The following is a 19407-nucleotide window of genomic DNA, read 5'->3' as shown; positions in this document are numbered from 1 at the left end:
TATGGTTTTGGTTTTAACATCAGTTTTTGTGGGTTTGTTTGTACTAAAGTTACAAAGCATATATGCTAAATTGTCCATCTTATCCCTAAGTACTTTATATACTTGAAGATAAGCTAAGAATTTTAGGTGTTAAAATGCACCTAAAATGAGTTTGGCTTATCTGCAGATGGATTTACCTATTCTCATATACATATTCTTATATATGATCATAGTATATACTTTAAATTACCTGTATATACTTCTGAATTAAGCCCATCTATATATGAGCTGACCCTCGAATTTTTAACTAAAATATCATGTCAAATTTGGAACAGCTTATTCATGGGTGGCATATTTTCCATCATATGTTGGTTAGAAATTTTGAGGGTTGGCTTATCCATTGATGGGCTGATATAATATAAATTCTGTCTTTTTATTTTTTTAAAAAGAGATGTTTTTTGTAAGCCATTCTTCAATACCAGAGCTATAGTTTTGATAATATTGAATATGCTGAGTTGATGTAGTTGAATGTAGCTCTCCATGTTTTTCCCATCCCTGTCTTTAGATGTGAATGAGGTTGATCTGTGCATACTTCTTGTCTATTCTGCCTCCTAAATTAAGTCTTTTGTTAATATTGGGCCTTTTAAAGTGTGATTGTGAAATGTTGCTTTATATTTTACAGAAACTTAAAAATATTATGAGAAATTGTCTGGAGAGGGCCGAAATGTTGTCGTTAAAGTCTATCTCATTCCCAGCCATCGGGACTGGAGGTTTTAATTTTCCAAATCATGAGGTAGCTAAATGTATGTTTAATGAAATACTTACGTTCAGTAGAAAGAAGAATTTCAAGTCCCTTCAGAAAGTTCATGTTCTCCTACATCCAAAAGATAAAGAGAATATAAAGGTAATGTTACTTTTCTTCCAAATAAGAAACTGCCCTTTGTTTTTAAGAAACCTCAAACTTTAATTTGCAAAAATAATTGTATGTTTCTACCTAATTATTACAAAAGCAGCAGCAAAGCTGGACTGTTGGATGGGCATCTACTTCCCCGGATACATTCACAGGTGGTCCACATACCTTTCAAAGCTACAACATGATTTGCTAAATTCATTGTTCGTTTGTTTTTATCTCACCTTTACTATTTTTACAAATAACCAATTTACATTCCTTGTCCTATTTTACCCACAAAAACAACCCTGTGAGGTTGGTTGGGCTGAGAGAGAGTGACTGGTCCAAAATAACCAGGTTGGTTTTTCACGGCTAAGATGGGACTTGAACTCACTGTCTCCTGGTTTCTCACCATTACACTAAACTGGTTTTCTTACCAAACTTAATGTTTTGTTTTGTTGGGGTTTGTGACATAGAATGTACAAATCCAATCAGATGCGGTTTATCCCATTAAACATGTTTAAACATTCTATGGAATAGTGCACGTATGACTCTCATCATATTTGGCAGTATCTTCCATTCAGTCATCACTTCTGCTCAAAGATGAACATCAGTGATGTCTTTCAGGACAGTCAAATAAAGTAGTTTTATCCAGTGCCTCATGGTTTTTTGGGGGGAGGGGGTGATGGTGTGTGTAGCAATTTTGCCATAATGTTAGTAAATTTTAGTAAAAACAATTAACAGCTTACTGGCTTCTTCCTATTCTGACAGCTGTTATATTTTATTGACAATGTTGGATGCATCTATTTTTAATAGAGACACTCATTGTATCCAGGGGCATCCAATGACACTGTCCCTTGGGATCCCCAAATTTGCAAATTCACTACCCTCAGTGCCATTATTGAAATGTTAAAAGAATTGTTCCATTGTGTTATTGTTCCTTCTTTGCATAGTTTTGGAAACATGTCGATAACTTTGCCCCCTAGGCATTTACAAAGGTTTTTCGATCGGGGATTGATGATATTTTCCAGGCTGTGCCACCGAGCAGTGAAGAAATGGCAGGTAATGGATGGGTTCAGTTGGGCAGATCCGTTTGGAACCGGGCTGTGGAAGCGGTGGGTGAGCATGTGCACTCGCCCGCTGCTCACAGGTAATCATTCTCTCGCCCTCCCCCATTCTGCCAGTTGGCAAAGCCAGAAAAGTTGGGAGAATCTCTGTTTTAGATTTTATTTCAGAATGCCTATGACCACACATGCAAAGCCATAGCATGATATGTTTGGTTTTGGTAGTTAATGTAGTGTACAAATGTAGCTAATGTTGTTGGTGAATCATAGCTTAGTACGATTTATTTATTTGTTTGTATCTTACCTTTATTATTTTTACAAATAACTCAAGGAGGTGAACTCCTCTTCTTTTCTTGAGTGACTGGCTCAAAATTGCTCAGCTGGCTTTTATGACTAAGGTGGAACTTGAACTCACAGTCTCCCATTTTGTACTCTGGTGCCTTAACCACTAGGCCAAGCTTACGATGCACAAACTAGAATAGAATGACTTGTTCAGCAAGTCCTTGATTATAGTGTTTACCTGTTAATGTTATTTCAGCATATGAATGAGCCATGTATTTTTCTCCTAGAAATGTCTTCTTCCTCACTGGGCAAAGAACTGTTCCAGTATGGCAGTTTAAGTGGCCCTTTTGGGGGCACCTCTATTAAAATTTTGGGGACATTTGCTAGATCTTGATCATAGCTCAGGGTTATCAAACTCAAGGCCCGGGGGCCGAATCTGGCCCACAGGGTGCTTAGATCTGGAAACAGCAAAGGACCGCCCCACTGTGCCTCTGCTAGTGAAAATGGAGTTCAGATGGGCTGTGTGTTTTCACTGGCAGACGGCTATCAAAACAAACTAATAACAAAATGAAAGGGGAAATTTTTCCCCTTTTGCATTTGAGCATCCAAGAAGGAAAGTAGAAAGGGAAAGAGGAAAGACAGAAAAAGGAAGGAAGATGGAAAGAGAGCAAGGAAGGAAAAAGAAGGAAAGAGGGGAAGGAAGAAGAAAAGAGAATGAAGAGGGAAAGAAAAAGAAAAGGAAGGAAGGGAGGAAGGAAGGAGAGATTATAATGAGAGTGAGGGAGGGTCACGGGAAAGACTTTAGCCCTTGGCCACGGGTGCCCCAACACTGCCTTAGCACTTGGTCCCCAACATGAGTTCTGTGTCACACCCACCATGGCCATGTCCCACGCTCCCCCCCAGCCCTCCAAGGTCAGACACAACCCTGATGTGGCCCTCAATGAAATCGAATATAATACCCATGTCATAGATCTTCTAATTTCACCCTTTGGTGGCCGTGGAAAAATCAGCAGAGTTCAGTAGCATCATAAGATGTTCAAGGTACCATTTTTAAGAGTAGCATTTCACAGATGTGCAGACCTTATTTGCCTTGGATACAGAATAAAAAATTAAAATTTTTTTAATGGATCTTGAAATAGATATTTATTTCTTTTACAAATAGGAAGATAGTGCTCAGCCCATGGATATCAGTGCTATAATTCAATCGTAATGTTTTTTTTCTCAGTCACAGGTTCCTTCGGATCCTTTTCTACCTCAGCTTCCGGGAGTAATGAAATGCAGATTGGATCCATTACCTTCCAGTCAGTGACAGGAAATATTGTCATGGAAAAGACAGATGTCATTGTGAATGTGACCAATGAAAAGTTTACATCCAAATCAGGTACTGAATTTCAAATGAACATCCTCTGAACATCCTAATAAACTAAGTGCTTATTCTTAGTGAGACAAAAAGCTATTTGGATAAGCAAATGTCTGTTTGCATGTGTGTGAATGAATGAGAGGGAGAAATGAAGGTTCGCTGAAATAACTGAGGAATTTAAAACTATTTTCTTGTAACCAGAGACAGTATTTCAGAGTATTGTATCTTGATTCTGTTGGATATATTGATGTAGTATCTAACTCAATCCCCATCTCACAAATTCTTAAGAATTTTCTTACTATGAAATGTTTACAAACAAGCAAGGGTTATGTTTTAAGTTCATTATTTACATTAATACATATTCCTCCCCACTTTTTCATTTCTTTACAGGTGTTTCCAAAGCAATTTTGGAAGCTGCTGGACCTGAAATTGAAGCAGAATGTGCAAGACTTGGTAAGCTGCAACAAGAGGTTCCAATTGGTTAGGTAATGGAGGATTTGGGGAATTTCAGTTGCCAAATATAGTTTGAATAGAATAGAATAGAATTGAATTGAATTTTTATTGGCCAAGTGTGATTGGACACACAAGGAATTTGTCTTGGTGCATATGCTCTCAGTGTACATAAAAGAAAAGATACATTCATCAAGGTACAACATTTACAACACAATTGATGGTCAGTATATCAATATAAATCATAAGGATTGCCAGCAACAAGTTATAGTCATACAGTCATAAGTGGAAAGAGATTGGTGATGGGAACTATGAGAAGATTAATAGTAGTGCAGATTCAGTAAATAGTTTGACAGTGTTGATGGAATTATTTGTTTAGCAGAGTGATGGCCTTCGGGAAAAAACTGTTCTTGTGTCTAGTTGTTCTGGTGTGCAGTGCTCTATAGCGTCGTTTTGAGGGTAGGAGTTGAAACAGTTTATGTCCAGGATGCGAGGGGTCTGTAAATATTTTCACGGCCCTCTTCTTGATTCGTGCAGTATACAGGTCCTCAATGGAAGGCAGGTTGGTAGCAATTATTTTTTCTGCAGTTCTAATTATCCTCTGAAGTCTGTGTTTTTCTTGTTGGGTTGCAGAACCGAACCAGACAGTTATAGAGGTGCAAATGACAGACTCAATAATTCCTCTGTAGAACTGAATCAGCAGCTCCTTGGGCAGTTTGAGCTTACTGAGTTGGCGCAGAAAGAACATTCTTTGTTGTCCTTTTTAATGATGTTTTTGATGTTGGCTGTCCATTTTAGATCTTGCGATATGATAGAACCTAGAAATTTAAAGGTTTCTACTGTTGATACTGTGTTGTCTAGTATTGTGAGAGGTGGAAGTATGGAAGGGTTTCTCCTAAAGTCTACCAACATTTGTACGGTTTTGAGTGTGTTCAATTCCAGATTGTTTTGGTTGCACCACAAGGCTAGTCGTATAGTATAGTATAGTATAGTATAGTATAGTATAGTATAGTATAGTATAGTATAGTATAGTATAGTATAGTATAGTATAGTATAGTATAGTATAGTATAGTATAGTATAGTATAGTATAGTATAGTATAGTATAGTAGTTTCATGGTATTTTCGAAATTGTTCAATCATAGTCTTGAATACATTTATCAGTACAGGTAGTCCTTGTGGTACGAACCTAATGGAGCCTGCCAATTAGGTTTGTAAGTCAAAAAATTCATCAAATTAATCAGACCCAATTTTACAAATTTTTAAAATCAAATTCATTCATTGAATCAAATAGCTCGTTAAATGAATGAAGATCTGACTTTCTTCCCACCTGGCTGCCAATCAGCTGGTTCTGTCTCCACTGATCAGCTGTTTCTGGTAGAAGTGAAGGAGAAACTAAATTGTCTCCAAGCAGGCTCACAGAACTCTGTGTTTGCAGTTTAAAAAAACAACATTTGCTACTGTTCAGCTCAAGCGTCTTCAGACAGCTGCCCGGGGGTGGTGTGGGGGTGGTGGTAATTTACAGAACTCTCCTATTGCAGTTGCTTTAAAAAACAACCTGCCACTATTACCCGTAACTTAAAGAGTATCTAGCCAATCACTGAGGGAGATGGGGGAGGGAGATTTCCAGAACTCTTGGCTTGCAATAGTAACAGAGATGGAAGAGACCTTGAGGTCATCTAGTCCAACCCACTGCTCTAACAAGAGTATTCCTGTTAAATGCCTATCCAATCTCTTCTTAAAAGCTTCCAGTGATGGGGCATCCACAACGTCTGGAGGAAATTTACTGGCTAGCATTTCTACAAGCAGTTTCAAAGCACATGCAAACAAATTTTATCTTTGCAAAGAACTGTACAGGTAGTCCTCGAGTTACGAATGGAATGCAGCCTGCCCATTCTATTCGTAACCTGAGGATTCATGAGAGTGAATCTCGTACCTTGAACAGGATCACTCCCTCCTTTCACCCATGCATTCGTTAATCGAATACACGGTTCGTTAAGTGCACCTGAGGTATTTCAGGGTGGGGAAGGCCTAGTGATGGAACAGGGCATCTGCTTAAGACCACCCAAGGTCTCCCTGACCCACTGAAATACCTCATGCTCCCCACAAGTTCACGCCACCCAACCTGTCGCACCAGGTCACTTACTGTACAAAGATCTAGCAATCTGCCTCTCAGCCGCGCCCGCTCCTCTGCAGCTCCATTTTGGCATGCGCAGGCCTTGCCCAGCAGGGTTGAACAACTGTCGTGGTGCTGCAAGGTTTGTAGTTTTGGGACTTGTTCTTAAACACTAGGGGCCCTGTAACCTTGGGATTACCTGATACTTACAAACACAATACTCTAGTTTGCAAAGTATAAATACAGTACTTAAAAAGAAGCAGAACAGTTCCCAGAGTGCTTACAAACAAACAGTACTGTACTGTACTATAAAGTAAAAAAAAGAAAAAGAATACTGTATTTTTCAGACTATAAGACACACCTAAATTTAAAAGAGGACAATAATAACAAAAAGTTTTTGGCCTACCTTTTTTTGAGCCTTTTCCAGTATTTTTTCGGCCTGTTTCTGGGCTTTTTTTGGCCCATTTTCTAGGCTTTTTGGACCATTTTTGAGGCTTTTTGTGGCCCATTTTTTCAAAAAAAAAAACAAAAACAAAAAACCAGGCTGCAAAAAGCCTCAAAAACAGGCTGAAAGAAGCTTCAAAGACGGGCTGAAAAGGCCCCCCAAATGGACCAAAAAGCCTCAAAAACAGGCCGAAAAAAGTCTCAAAAATGGGCCAAAAAAAGGCCTGAAAAAGGCCCGAAAACGGTGCGTGGAGGGAAAAAATGGCTGGCAGGTGGGCGGGGCTTCGGCAATATTTGGTCTATAAGACATACAGACATTTTCGTCCCCTTTTGGGAGACAAAAAAATACATCTTATAGTCAGAAAAAATATGGTATTTTAAAATACTTAACAGGAGCAATTCTTGCACTCTAGTTCTCAAGGCCAGGCAGCAGCAGATCCTCCATGCAGGACCAAAAAATCAAAAACAAACTTGGCACTGGGCTGGCTGCAAAAATCACCGGATCTTGTTTTGCCATGTGACCAGGGACAAAAAAAACCTGCCGGCTTCCAGAAATTGCAAAATTGCATTGTAACCCGAAGTCACAGGCAAGACACAGTGTTAAAAATGGTGGCCACGGCAGTAGTGACTGAATCCAAGTCACATGGCTACAGAGGCCTGTTTTTGATAGCAGTTTTGAATTTCTAACGTAAGTACCCTTTCTGAATAAATTTGTTCAGGTGAAAATTTGCTGAAGGAAACCTCGTATCTGGAGGATTACCTGTACTATTATGTAAATTGGCTTTTGTTTGTTGTAAAGAAAAAGCTACAAATCAGCAGTAGGCTGCCTTATGATATTGTGGTCAAATACTAAAAGATCCTTCTGCTACATATAATGAACTATCATTTAAATCAGTGGTTCTCAACCTTTATAGTGCTGTGACCCCTTTAATACAATTCCCCACGATGTGGCGACCCCAACCGCAGAAGGGGAAAAAAAGCGGCAAACTGTTTTTTTGAATTTATCGCACCTGAAGCCGTATTGGCTAGCGATCTGAACTGCTTGCGATTGCCTTGAGGACGGAGGCATTAAGGCGGAGACTCCTCCCCTATTAAGTTTATTGCGCCTGAAGCCAGATTAGGCTAGCGATTGGGAGTGATTGCAGCTGGCTTGAGAGGGAGACATCAGAGTAAAGATTTCTCTCTTTTTTAATTCATCGCGCCTGAAGCCGAATTCGGCTAGCGATTTGAAGAGCCTGCAGCTGGCTTGTGGAGTCAACCATTGGAGCGCAATTCTTCGACTCACAAGTATACTTCCCATATTTCCGATGGTCTTAGGCGACCCCTGACAAATCGTCATTCGACCCCCAACAGGGTCATGATCCACAGGTTGAGAACTGCTGATTTAAATGGCTTTGTAAGATTTTCTTCCTTGGTCTATATTTCTATAGTAAAAGTACTCCATAAAGATTGACACTAATGTTAATTAACTGTTGCATGCCTGGCAAAAGAAGTGCATCTTTATAGATTTTCAATATGTAGAGGGAATTAATCTCCTGTGTGCCAGAAGGACCAGGGAGTGACAGCAAGGACATCTTTCAAAGGGTATCCTAACAACTAGATGGGCTCATTTAAGGGACCAACAGTCCTAGAAATCAATCATAAATAGCAAAGAATTTTAAAGATCTTTAGTATTCCTTTCTGACAGGCAAACATCCAGTTACTGAAATTGATTTTTTCACCTACTTATGATTCCTTATTTTGTACCAATTACCATTGTGGATGCTATGTTTGGCACCATTTGTAATTTCCAAAGACTTTTTGCCGTTCATGGGGCGTGTTGTTGAGTCAAGAAACACAGGACATAATCAAGCTGTGGATAATTATTTTTAAATCTGATTAGCTTAGGAAAGGTGGCACATAACATACTAGCTAGAAGGTTACAAATATGGCCTTGCTATTGTCAGTAAATCTAGAGACAGCTAAGGAATACTCAAGAAATACCAGTAGACTGCAAACTAACTCTTTTAAGGGTTGCAGTGGTGGGTTTCAGCAGGTTCTGACCAGTTCTGGAGAACCAGTAGCGAAAATTTTGAGTAGTTCAGAGAACTGGTAGTAAAAATTCTGACCGGCCCCACCCCCATCTATTCTCTGCCTCTCAAGTCCCAGCTGATCGGGAGGAAATGGGGATTTTACAGTATCCTTCCCCTGCTACGCCCACTAAGCCATGCCATGCCCACCAAGCCACGCCCACAGAACTGGTAATAAAAAGTTTTGAAACCTACCATTGTTGTAGCTTCATCTCAAACAGGCTAAGCCTCAACCCCAAAGTCTAGTTTTGTAACAATAGCTCTTGTTGGGATTTATTTTCAGCTCTTTCTCGTTGATCAGCCCATTATTGGACATAAATAAAATTTAAAAGGATCCTATGGTTCCTTGGAATTAGATGAGAAGGAAGAGATGTTGGTGTCAGAATAAGCATTCTGATAGCACCATCTTCAAAATGCCAGATACTTTCCCCACCTTCTGAGGGTAACTTCCCACCAGAATGCCAGAATATTTATGAAGATAAAGGAGCAGATTTTGGAAAGAGTCAGAAACTGCTTATCTAGCTGGCACGGCTTATCTAGCTGTGACTGTATCACAGTCTTTGACCATCAGTGAGAAAAAGAGAGGAAAACATAAAGAGTTTTTCTTATTTTCTTTGTATGTGCCAAAAAACTCGGGAGAGGGCTATATTTCTACAATTTGACATTAAAAAGAACATTCAATTTTTCTGGCAATGTGCCAAATATGTCTTTGCAGTAAACAACAAAGGGGAAGCAGTTATCAGACAGAATTTATAGTTGGTGCTTTTCCCTTAAGAAATGTATTTATAGATACTGTACCTCCAATGAATGTAGTACATTGTATGCCAAAGAAAGTTCCTGAAGAAGTTATCATTTTCATTTTTCCAGCCTCGCAGCCTCACAAAGGATTTGTAACCACACAGAATGGAAAACTAACCTGTAAAAAAATTATCCACCTGGCTCCTTGCTCCAGCATCAAAACTCAGGTCTCCAAAGTGCTTCAGGAATGTGAAGCAAAACGGTATACCTCTGTAGCCCTCCCTGTACTTGGAACAGGTTTGTATTTTTTCCCCATATAATCATTTGTGCTTTTCCAAAATAAAGTTTTCATTAGGAACCTATGTCCTGATTCCTAGTGACAGTTTCCTAAATTAGCTCATTGTTAGAAAATGTGAACTGGATTTGCCATTCTAAGCTAGCATCATATAGCAATAGCATGTAGACTTACATACGGCTTCACAGTGCTTTACAGCCCTCCCTAAGCGGTTTACAGAGTCAGTATTTTGCCCCCAACAATCTGGGTCCTCATTTTACCAACCTCGGCAGGATGGAAGGCTGAGTCAACCTTGAGCCAGTGAGAATTGAACTGCCAAACTGCAGTCAGCCGGCAATCAGCAGAAGTAGCTTGCAGTACTGGATTCTAACCACTGTGCCACCATGGCATCATATTGACAATTCCAGTGTTCTGCTATGTTTGAACATGACAAAAGAGATAAAATTCCCCTGTATTCCATCCTCAAAACAAAGTAGGGTTCATCTTTGACCTGTTTTGTTACAATTGACTTCTTAATTTTTCCTTCGTGATTTCTGTTCATTTGCAAACAGCAGCCCCTGGTGTGGTTAGGTAGAGTTTGATCAGAGGCTCTTGGGGAATAACAGCTTAGAAATTGAAATAACCTCCTAGAAGAATGCAATGGCAAGCTCTTCATGTATTGTTGTTAAGAAAAATTCATGAAGGTGTCCATGAAGTCCTTGGGAGTTCAAGCTTGACTTGGAACAGATTTGACTTGACTTTGCTATTGCCTTCATTCTCCTACTCCTACTCTTGTGATCTTTTGAACCCATACCCAGCACATCATAGGCAAACCGAGGGGTCCAGAGGAGAAAATGATGATGATACATCATAATAGAAAGGGGGGACTTGTGTTAGATATGTGATAGCATCATGAAGTGCATTGTCAACATTTCATGTCGTTATAGATTGATCTGGATCATGCTGCATAACACAGCCTTATCTGAGAAGCTTAATTGTTGAAAATCAGGTTCATTCTTTATGTGGACAGCACAGTAATACAGCTGCATAAATCCTATACTGTAATTCAATTAACATGTTTAAGAAATAAGGACTAAAACTAGCATGGTAAACACATGCCCAAGCAAAGAAGTTTTCAGAGAAGAAAAAAGTCCCACAGATTTTGCATGCAGAATTTGTAAAGATGTCTGTTGAATTTGAAGATTTTGTTAGAATACCAAAAAAGTCTGTGCCAAGATGTTGCAATCTGATCTCCACTGCTTGCATATGTTGTGCAATCTCACAGTGAATTTATAAAAGGGGTTATAAACTTATAAAATTGGGGATTACAATCTAGATTTCAACATTTTTCTCAAGTGGACACCCATAGCCCCCACTTATTTTGAATCCAAACACTGCATGATAGTATGTTGCATCAAGGTCCTTGGCCTCTCATCCTGAAAATCATTAAAACTGAGGTCTTGACTACTAAAGATCTGCCCACTCCTGTAGATCTATGGAGGAGGGCTTTTTTTGAGGGTACTGCCAGTGACTGACCCTTATCAACTTCTCCAAAGACAAAGTGTGAAAATAGAGAGTTGGTTCTTTGGGCAAGCATCCCTCATCAGGAAATTGTGGCTAAGGAATTCTGGAAGTTGAAGTCCACAGGTCTCAAAATTGCCAAGTTTGGAGACCCCTGCTCTAAAGGTTAAGCTTGACCCCATTGATGGAAGAAAGGCAAGAAGTAAATTCATGGTACATAACTATTCTATAAGGGGGGTAGGCAGTGTTCTGCTTGACTGATTGATTGGATATTTTAGAAATGCACATGTTGATTTGTGGGAATATATTAGAGTAATGCTATATAGCAAATATTAGTAACTCACAAGTAAAGAACCAGTTGTCTCCCAGATGTAAGATTCTTCCATATCCTTGATTCAAGTTTGAATGACAACAGTTAGGGATGATGAGAATTGTAGTCTGATATCTGAAGGGCCATGGGTTGTCTATCCTTGCTTTGAGTCCCTCATTGTAATAAGTACTAACAATAATGTTTGGTTTTCTCTGTTGCATCTCATACAGGTCAGGAAAAAAGAGCTCCTGACGAAGCAGCTGAAGATATTATCAGTGCAGTTGCTTACTTTGCAGGAAAAGAGTTGCCTAGATACTTGAAACTTGTTAAAGTTGTTGTCTTTCAGCCACATATGCAAAAATCCTTTTCCACCATTTTGAAAAATAAAGAAGGTCAGGCATTGGCCACTTCTGAATCTATGTTTTCTAAGTTTAAAGGCAAGTTTAAAGTGTGGGGTTCCTTTACTGTTAATGGTCTTTTCCATTTTTTCCGTTGAGTGTGCACTTACAGAATTTCCCTTTTGCTTATAGACTTTCTGCCTGGTTGGATGTCACCTGTTAAAAAGAAAAGTTCTACAGTGTTGGAGAAGAAGATTGAGATGTCAACTTTTGAGTTATGTGGTGAAAACAGGAAAAAAGTGGAAGAGGCTGAAGCCTGGCTAAGGAAGTTGGTTTTTAAGGAACAAACAGAAAATTGTATTGTTGATGACTTGATAGACATGTTTGCTGATGCTGAAATCAAGAGACTGAATGATCTCCAAAAAAGATTGCATATTGTCATTCATTTGAATAAGATGGAGTCTCCTCCTTTTATTTTGTTATCTGGTGTCACCCGGGATGTCCTCACTGCTTTCACAGAAATTGAGAACCTCTTAAAAATACTTGCAGCTGACCGGGAAAAGAAATCCAAGGCAGAACTTGCTCAAGTTTTGGTTGAGTGGCAGTATTGTGCAAACGGAAATGACTTTATAGCTTTTGATTCATTAAGTAACCTTGATTTAGAAGATGCTAAAATCAGCAGAAAAAAACACATTCAGGTCCAGATTCAGGGACAGAACTACACAGCTGACTTGAACAAGATGTGTGTTGTAGATAGCCAAGGAAAAAATATGAAAATTAAACGTGTTGGGAAGGATGAAGGTAATGAACATCTTAAATAATTGGGGATGGATTAGTTGCTAGATTACTGTTTTGATCAACTCTCAAAAATTTCTTTGCCAGGATTTAAAAAGTGTGCAAATGGGTTAGGGCAAGGGTACAAGACAGGTGAATGTGTGTGTATCACATGGAACTTTTTTTATAAATTACAGGAATCCTATCCCCAAAGTGAAGGAAGCAATGAATAAGTTGATAACATTGCTTGTGACTTCCACTGGGTCTATAAACATCTTTCTTGGATCATATCATTCCTTCTCCATCTGAATTTGAGGGTTTTTAACTTTTTTCTTTAAAAAGAATAAGAATAAATAGCAATAGCACCTAGGCTCACAGTGCTTTATAGCCCTCTATAAGTGGTTTACAGAGTCAGAATATTGCCCCCAACAACCTGGGTCCTCATTTTACTGACCTGGGAAGGATGAAAGGCTGAGGCAACCTTGAGCCTATGTGAGATTCGAACTGACAGATTGCTGGCAATCAGCAGTCAGCAGAAGTAGCCCGCAGTACTGCATTCTAACCACTGTGCCATCACAGCTCAGGAAGATGATTTGTCTTCCAGACTCTAGAATCATCTTTATTCCTGAGAAAATATTTGGATTTTATTGTAAATACTTTAGCTATATTTGTAGTATTTAAAAATAGGGACAGGAAGCAGTGGCTGAGAGCACCTCTATCGGAGAGTAGATGGCTGTTGAGTATGTCTTTTGAAATAGAACATGTCTCCTAAGATAGCCAGTTTCTGAAAAATAATCTGTTAATGTTTGCAAAAATGTAAATTATCTTAATTGATCAGTATTTTTAAAGTGACCCAAAACAATTTCTTACCCTAGAAATTGCTCTTGAAACATAATGCCCAAAAAATACTCTAAAAACATTTGCCATTTGTAAATTGCTCTACTGAGCAGAACAGAAACTTCCAAGTTTACCGATAAGCAGAAAGAAAGGGAAGGTGGTCAGTTATTGGAGAAAAAGAGTCAAAAGAAATTTGATTTATGAATGAACAAAATGAAAAGATGGAAATAGTTGTTTGGAAATAACACTTAAGACTCATGCTACCTAGTTTTTGAGTGCTGACGGGACAGATATGATGAAAGAAAGTTATCCTGTGCAGAGATGCCAAGCCACTGTGAAGATTTTAACAATAAATGCAATGTTTAGCACAAGGGGAGATAATCGCGAATTCCATTGATTTCAAATTTATTCACAGTTCTATTTTCTGGTTATATCACAACTTTAGCAAAACGTTTATTTTGCAGGCAAACTATTAGAACGCCTTCCTGAACAGTGGGAAGATATGAAAGGACGCCATGCCAAATTGGTTCCATTACAGCCTACAGCAGGAGAATATAAGGATGTTGAAAAAAAATTCCGGATTGGCTGCCCTAACGTCACAATTGAAAAGGTGACATTTGATCTGAGCTTAAGGAAGCAAATAAACCCAGCACATTTCCTTCTCCTATTTTCCCCACAACAACAATCCTGTGAGATGGGTTTTCACTCAGAGAGAGCAATTGGTCCACAGTCAGACAGCTGAAAAGGGCCACTTTTGCATTCCACAACTTCATATCCTATAGAACACCAGTGGGCTTCTGTTTTGAGTTCTTGAGTGATGTTGACTGGCTGTAAGATTGGCTCAAGAGTTGGTAATACCTTCGCACGGGAAAAGAATTAAGTAGAATAATGTGTAATATCCTGACAGTGAGAATATTAAGATACACCCTGTATCTATATCACTGGAGTGTAAAAGAGAGGAAGGAGAAAAGAGCTAGAATAGCTAAGAAATATGTCACTGAGTTGAAGTCAATGTCCATACTCCTTCACAATTTTACAATCTAAAAATAGATTTAATCTTAAATGCCTTTAATCTGGAGATCAGATAGTAACAATAACACTTAAGACTTATATGGTGCTTTACAGCTCTCTCTGAGCAATTTACAATGTCAGCATATTGGCCCCAACAATCCGGTCCTCATTTTACCAACCTCGGAAGGATGGAAGGCTGAGTCAGCCTTGATCCCATCAGGATCGAACTCCAGGCTGTGGGCAGAGTTAGCCTGCATTATTGCACTTCAATCACTGTACCATCAGGCCTCCTTAGTTTGGAGTCTGCGTTGCATTAGATGCAGCCCATCCATGGTTCTTAGTCTGCTACATTTACCTATGAACTGGGTCATAAAGCTTAACAGCCCTTGCTGACACATTCTTCTTCCACAATCAAATGTCTTCTGATCATAAAGTACACCAGTGTTGACCATTGAAATATTTTAAAATGTCCCATAGACACCTATGAGGCCTTTGAAAATGGAAGATATACTCTGTTTTGAAATTCCCCATAGGCACCTATTGAGCCCAAAATTTATGTTGCTAAGCAAAACATTCATTAAGTGAGCTTTACCCCAAGTTACAAACTTCCATAGGCACCTATGAGGCCTTTGAAAATGGAGTGATTTACTCCATTTTGAAATGCCCCATAGATGCCTAAGAGGCTTTTGAAATGTCCCATAGGAACCAATGAAACCTTTGAAATTGGATTCACTCAGATTTGAAATGCCCCATAGGCACCTATGAGCCCTTTAAAAATGGAGGGATTTGCTCGGTTTTGAAATGCTCCATAAACACCTATGAGGCCTTTGAAAACTGATTTGTTTGGTTTTGAAATGCTCCATAAACACCCGTGAGACCTTTGAAAACAGATTCGTTTGGTTTTGAAATGCTCCATAGGCACTTATGAGGCCTTTGAAAATGGAGGGATTCACTCCATTTTGAAACGCCCCATAAGTACCTATGAGACCTTTGAAAATGGACGGATCTGCATGCAGATGAAGCTACCACTCTCCGTGAGCTCTCCATCTGTGCAAAAAGTGTCCCGGTGGGAGTGGAAAGGAGTTGGGGGAACGGGGGAAGCAGGAGACAGGTACCACAAACACTTTTTGTGCCCAGGAGCTTCCATTGACTCTTTTCTCCCTCAAAGTGAAAAAAAAAACACAGCAAAGAGGAGACAGATCTTTGCAAGGTAAGTGAATCCGGCGCATCAGAGAGTGGGAAGATGAGGTATCTTAGTGGGTTGGGGAGGCCTTTGGGGCCTGTTCTATCACTATCCCCCCTTGGCCTTTCCCACCCTGAGATACCTTATGTGCACTTAAAGAACCACGTATTAAATTAGCAAATGCCTGGGCGAAAGCAGGGAGTGATCTCGTTCAAGGTTCGAGATTCACTCCCACTTATCCTCGAAGCACAAATAGAATAGGCAGGCTCCATTACATTCGTAACTCAAGGAATATCTGTACAGCAATGATATGGGCAGTTAATTTAATAAATAATAAAAATAAATATGTTCCAATACTTCTTGAATAAAGGCAATGCAGGGGACAACAGGGCCTTTTTGGCAAGTAGTAATATGTAAGAGACTCCTTGCCAATTCTCTATTGCAACCTTTCTTCTCAGACTGTTTATTTCTAATCTCAGCATAGTCACCAAGGGAGAATGATAACTCCCCAAGGGAGATGAATATGGATATTGTATGCTAGGGAATGATACTGGTAAATGAATAATAACATTTTACATTTGCAATCTGTGTAGATTGAAAGGGTACAGAATCCTTACCTCTGGCGAGCCTATCAAGTCAAGAAAAAGGAAATAGATACACAAAATGGCCATGAAAAAAATGAGAGGATCCTTTTCCATGGGACTTCCAGTTCCACAGTGGTGCCAATTTATCAGACTGGCTTTAACCGCAGTTATGCTGGAAAGAATGGTAAGATCATTCCAAGCAGATGACATAAAGCACTATATTTCAAAAATGTATAAAGATCTTTAAAAAAACAGTCTAACAGCACCCCTTCCCCTTCCCTTGAGGCGGCTTGCAAGGTTTAGTGAAGAATGTGGGTTGTTTTTTGTTTAATTCGTATAGAAAAATATACTTGCTGAAAGGAATATGCTGTCAAAAGAAAAGTAGAGATTAAGGCTTTAGAGAAGAGCTTTATACTGTCACATTCTTCTTCAACAAAAACTTATAAGAAGACATCATTTAGAATCAAAGTGGCTGATACCATGATAAAATAGATTCTTCATGAAACTATTAAAACTGTCGTTAGAGAAAAATGCTACAAAGATCTGCAAACTCTCATTAAACACATTGGGTTGGTTTGAATGGCCCCTTTCTGGGAGCTGTGCAAACTCAAAAGAGAGAGAGAGAGAAAGAGGCTCAGATGACCAATCTGGTGAGAGGAGTTCATACGCAGAATTTCATTTTCCTTCAAGGGAATCTTGGGTCCATCAGGTTGACAACTCGGGGGGAAAATAGTATTCCTTTTCTGCTCTCTGAGTCAATAGGGTTGTGGCTGCTGAATGCTCAGCATCTCATTCTGTTCAGTGGATGATTGTGGGAACAAAAGGCACCAACATCTTTTTTCAGTTCAGTTCAGTTAAGGAGAATGGAAAAACTAGGCTGTCATGTTTTTATTTTTCACAAAAGTGATAGTTGTGACATCTCAGTTTTATAACTCCCGACTGTCAATGTTTTGTTCGCTCGTCCTAAAATGAGGTTTCAGATTCCTTTCCTCCAGTTTTCCATGACTGAATGAACAACACAATAGATGGCATTTTTAGAAATACAACTGGCTAGATAACCTTATAATTCATCACTCAAAGCTGAAATACAAAATATTGGTGCTTTCAATATCTTTTAATGTTTTAAACCCTTTTTTTCTTGGTTTCAGCTGCAACGATTGGTAAGGGGACTTATTTTGCCGTCAGCTCAGAGTATTCTGCACATGACACATACTCCACTCCAGACCAAAATGGCAGAAAATATATGTATGTTGCCCGTGTTCTGACCGGAGATTTTTGTATTGGAGGAGCAGGACTGATTACACCACCATCCAAACATAAAGGTGGATTTGATTTATATGACAGTGTAACTAACAACATGAAACAACCATCAGTATTTGTTATCTTTCATGATGCTCAGGCTTACCCAGAATATCTAATTACTTTTAGAAGATAAGTTAATAGGCAAAAGATGATTTGTTTCCTTTTCCTCTCACATTAAAGGCAAGTAATTTGAACAAAGATTTTAAAAATACTTGTTACTTCATTATTAAAAATACTTGTCAATTCGTTATTTAGTTCCTCTCTGGAGAAGCAAAGACTAAAATAAGAATAAAATCCAGTAGAGATCAGAAAATGATGTTCAAGAGAGAGAAGGTAGAACATGAAGACTTTCTGGATAGAGAACCTACTTGAAGGAAATGGTAGAACTAAGCTTTGCAATCTTGTAAATAAAATGAAGATATATAGATAATCCACAATTTAAGGAATAGTTTGAAGTCTACTTAACTGATCAGATTTTCAAATTTCAATGAAAGTCATTTTGTACACCAAATGAAAGAAAACAATGGGTGCTTTTTCTAGGGGAGACACTGATGCTTGAAACTGCCAAATCAGTGTTTTCTCTTAATTTTGTTTTTCTGGTGGCTCTACCCATTCTTCTGAATTCTGCACTTTGCTATCATATCACTTTCCATGTCCTCCACCAATGTATCTTTGTTTTCTAGGTACATTCAGCACCTATTTCTGCATGCTCAAAAACTGCATGCTCAAAAACTGCATTTCCCTCTGGTTACAAGCAAGTTATGAACAAGAATTTTAAAAATTATTTCTGGGAAAATGGTTAGCAACACCTATCAATCAAATATGCCTATTATTTCTTGACAAGGTAATAAGAAACCAACACTCAGCTGTAAAGCTGAGAAAACTTGGGACTAGTTTCCATCTCATCCTTAATCTAAATTGTTTATGGTATGCAGAAGAGAACAGCTTGTGAGAAATTTTATTATCAAATGGTGTTAAAATAAGTGTTATGCTTTATGACATTGTATTTGGTGAAATGTAAAATTTGTTACTACCGGTTCTGTGGGCATGGCTTGGTGGTGGTGGGTGGGGATAATGTGTGGGCATGGCCAACTTTTTTTTTTTACTTTTAAAAGCATTTTTTTCTACAACCTCTTCCGTTGAAGAGGTTGTAGAAAAAATGCTTTTAAAAGGTTCTGGCAATCCCAGCTGAGCCACGTAATCATCAGAGGCTTTTTTTTTATTTTTAAAAGCATTTTTTCGGCCGAAGAAAAAATGCTTTTAAAAGAGAAAAAAACCTTCTGGTGATCGTGCGGCTCAGCTGGCCATGGGGGAGGGCAGGGATTTTTGCTACCGGTTCTCTGAACCACCTGCCGCCATCGCTACTGGTTTGGGTGATCTGATCTGAACTAGGAGCATTTCACCCCTGCATTGTATCACACTTAAAACTAGTGGATTCATGCTACAGTCACAAATTTGTTATTTCAGTTATAGAAAGCTGGTGGATTTTTGAAAGGACTTGGGAGCTCACAAAGTAGCCATAGAACTGTAGTTGTTTTCAGACATTGCCAGAAGGAACCACATCTACCTGATGAACTTCACGAGTCAGAAAGTAGTAACCAAAAAGAGCCAGAAAAGTCAGTTTCCCAACTCTAGAAAGGAGCTGCCACCTCTGGTTGATTTTCCTCACCTCCATTTAGAAATATAACAAAGTGATGTCAGCTCTCTCATCCTGCCGGATGATGCCACACCTTTATTAACTAGGATTATCTTGCCCTATATATGGAAGTGCCTGCATTGATAATCTTTTAAAGAATTACCTCATGTCATTTAGTCCAATAAATGTTTTCTGAAAAAAAAATGTGTTTGATCTTCACAGTTATTCTTGGGCTATATGAATGTTAG

At 38.9% G+C, this 19407-nt stretch overlaps 1 protein-coding gene across 1 annotated transcript in view; it reads left to right on the top strand.

Moving 5' to 3' along the window:
* LOC131204006 (protein mono-ADP-ribosyltransferase PARP14-like) overlaps positions 1-18554 on the top strand; it is a 38605-nt gene extending 20051 nt beyond the window's left edge. The window contains exons 8-17 of the mRNA XM_058194796.1: positions 662-883; positions 1855-1930; positions 3440-3595; positions 3965-4027; positions 9519-9686; positions 11725-11931; positions 12025-12633; positions 13908-14053; positions 16231-16405; positions 17370-18554. Of these exons, the coding sequence (XP_058050779.1) occupies positions 662-883; positions 1855-1930; positions 3440-3595; positions 3965-4027; positions 9519-9686; positions 11725-11931; positions 12025-12633; positions 13908-14053; positions 16231-16405; positions 17370-17656 (2109 nt within the window). The 3' untranslated portion in view covers positions 17657-18554. The remainder of the gene's footprint in view (positions 1-661; positions 884-1854; positions 1931-3439; positions 3596-3964; positions 4028-9518; positions 9687-11724; positions 11932-12024; positions 12634-13907; positions 14054-16230; positions 16406-17369) is intronic.
* Positions 18555-19407: the final 853 nt, after the last annotated feature.

This window comes from Ahaetulla prasina, chromosome 1 (genome assembly GCF_028640845.1).
Source record: "Ahaetulla prasina isolate Xishuangbanna chromosome 1, ASM2864084v1, whole genome shotgun sequence".
Classification (NCBI taxonomy): domain Eukaryota; kingdom Metazoa; phylum Chordata; class Lepidosauria; order Squamata; family Colubridae; genus Ahaetulla; species Ahaetulla prasina.
Note: the sequence above shows the minus strand (reverse complement) of the source record. Positions and strands in the feature narration are given on the sequence as shown.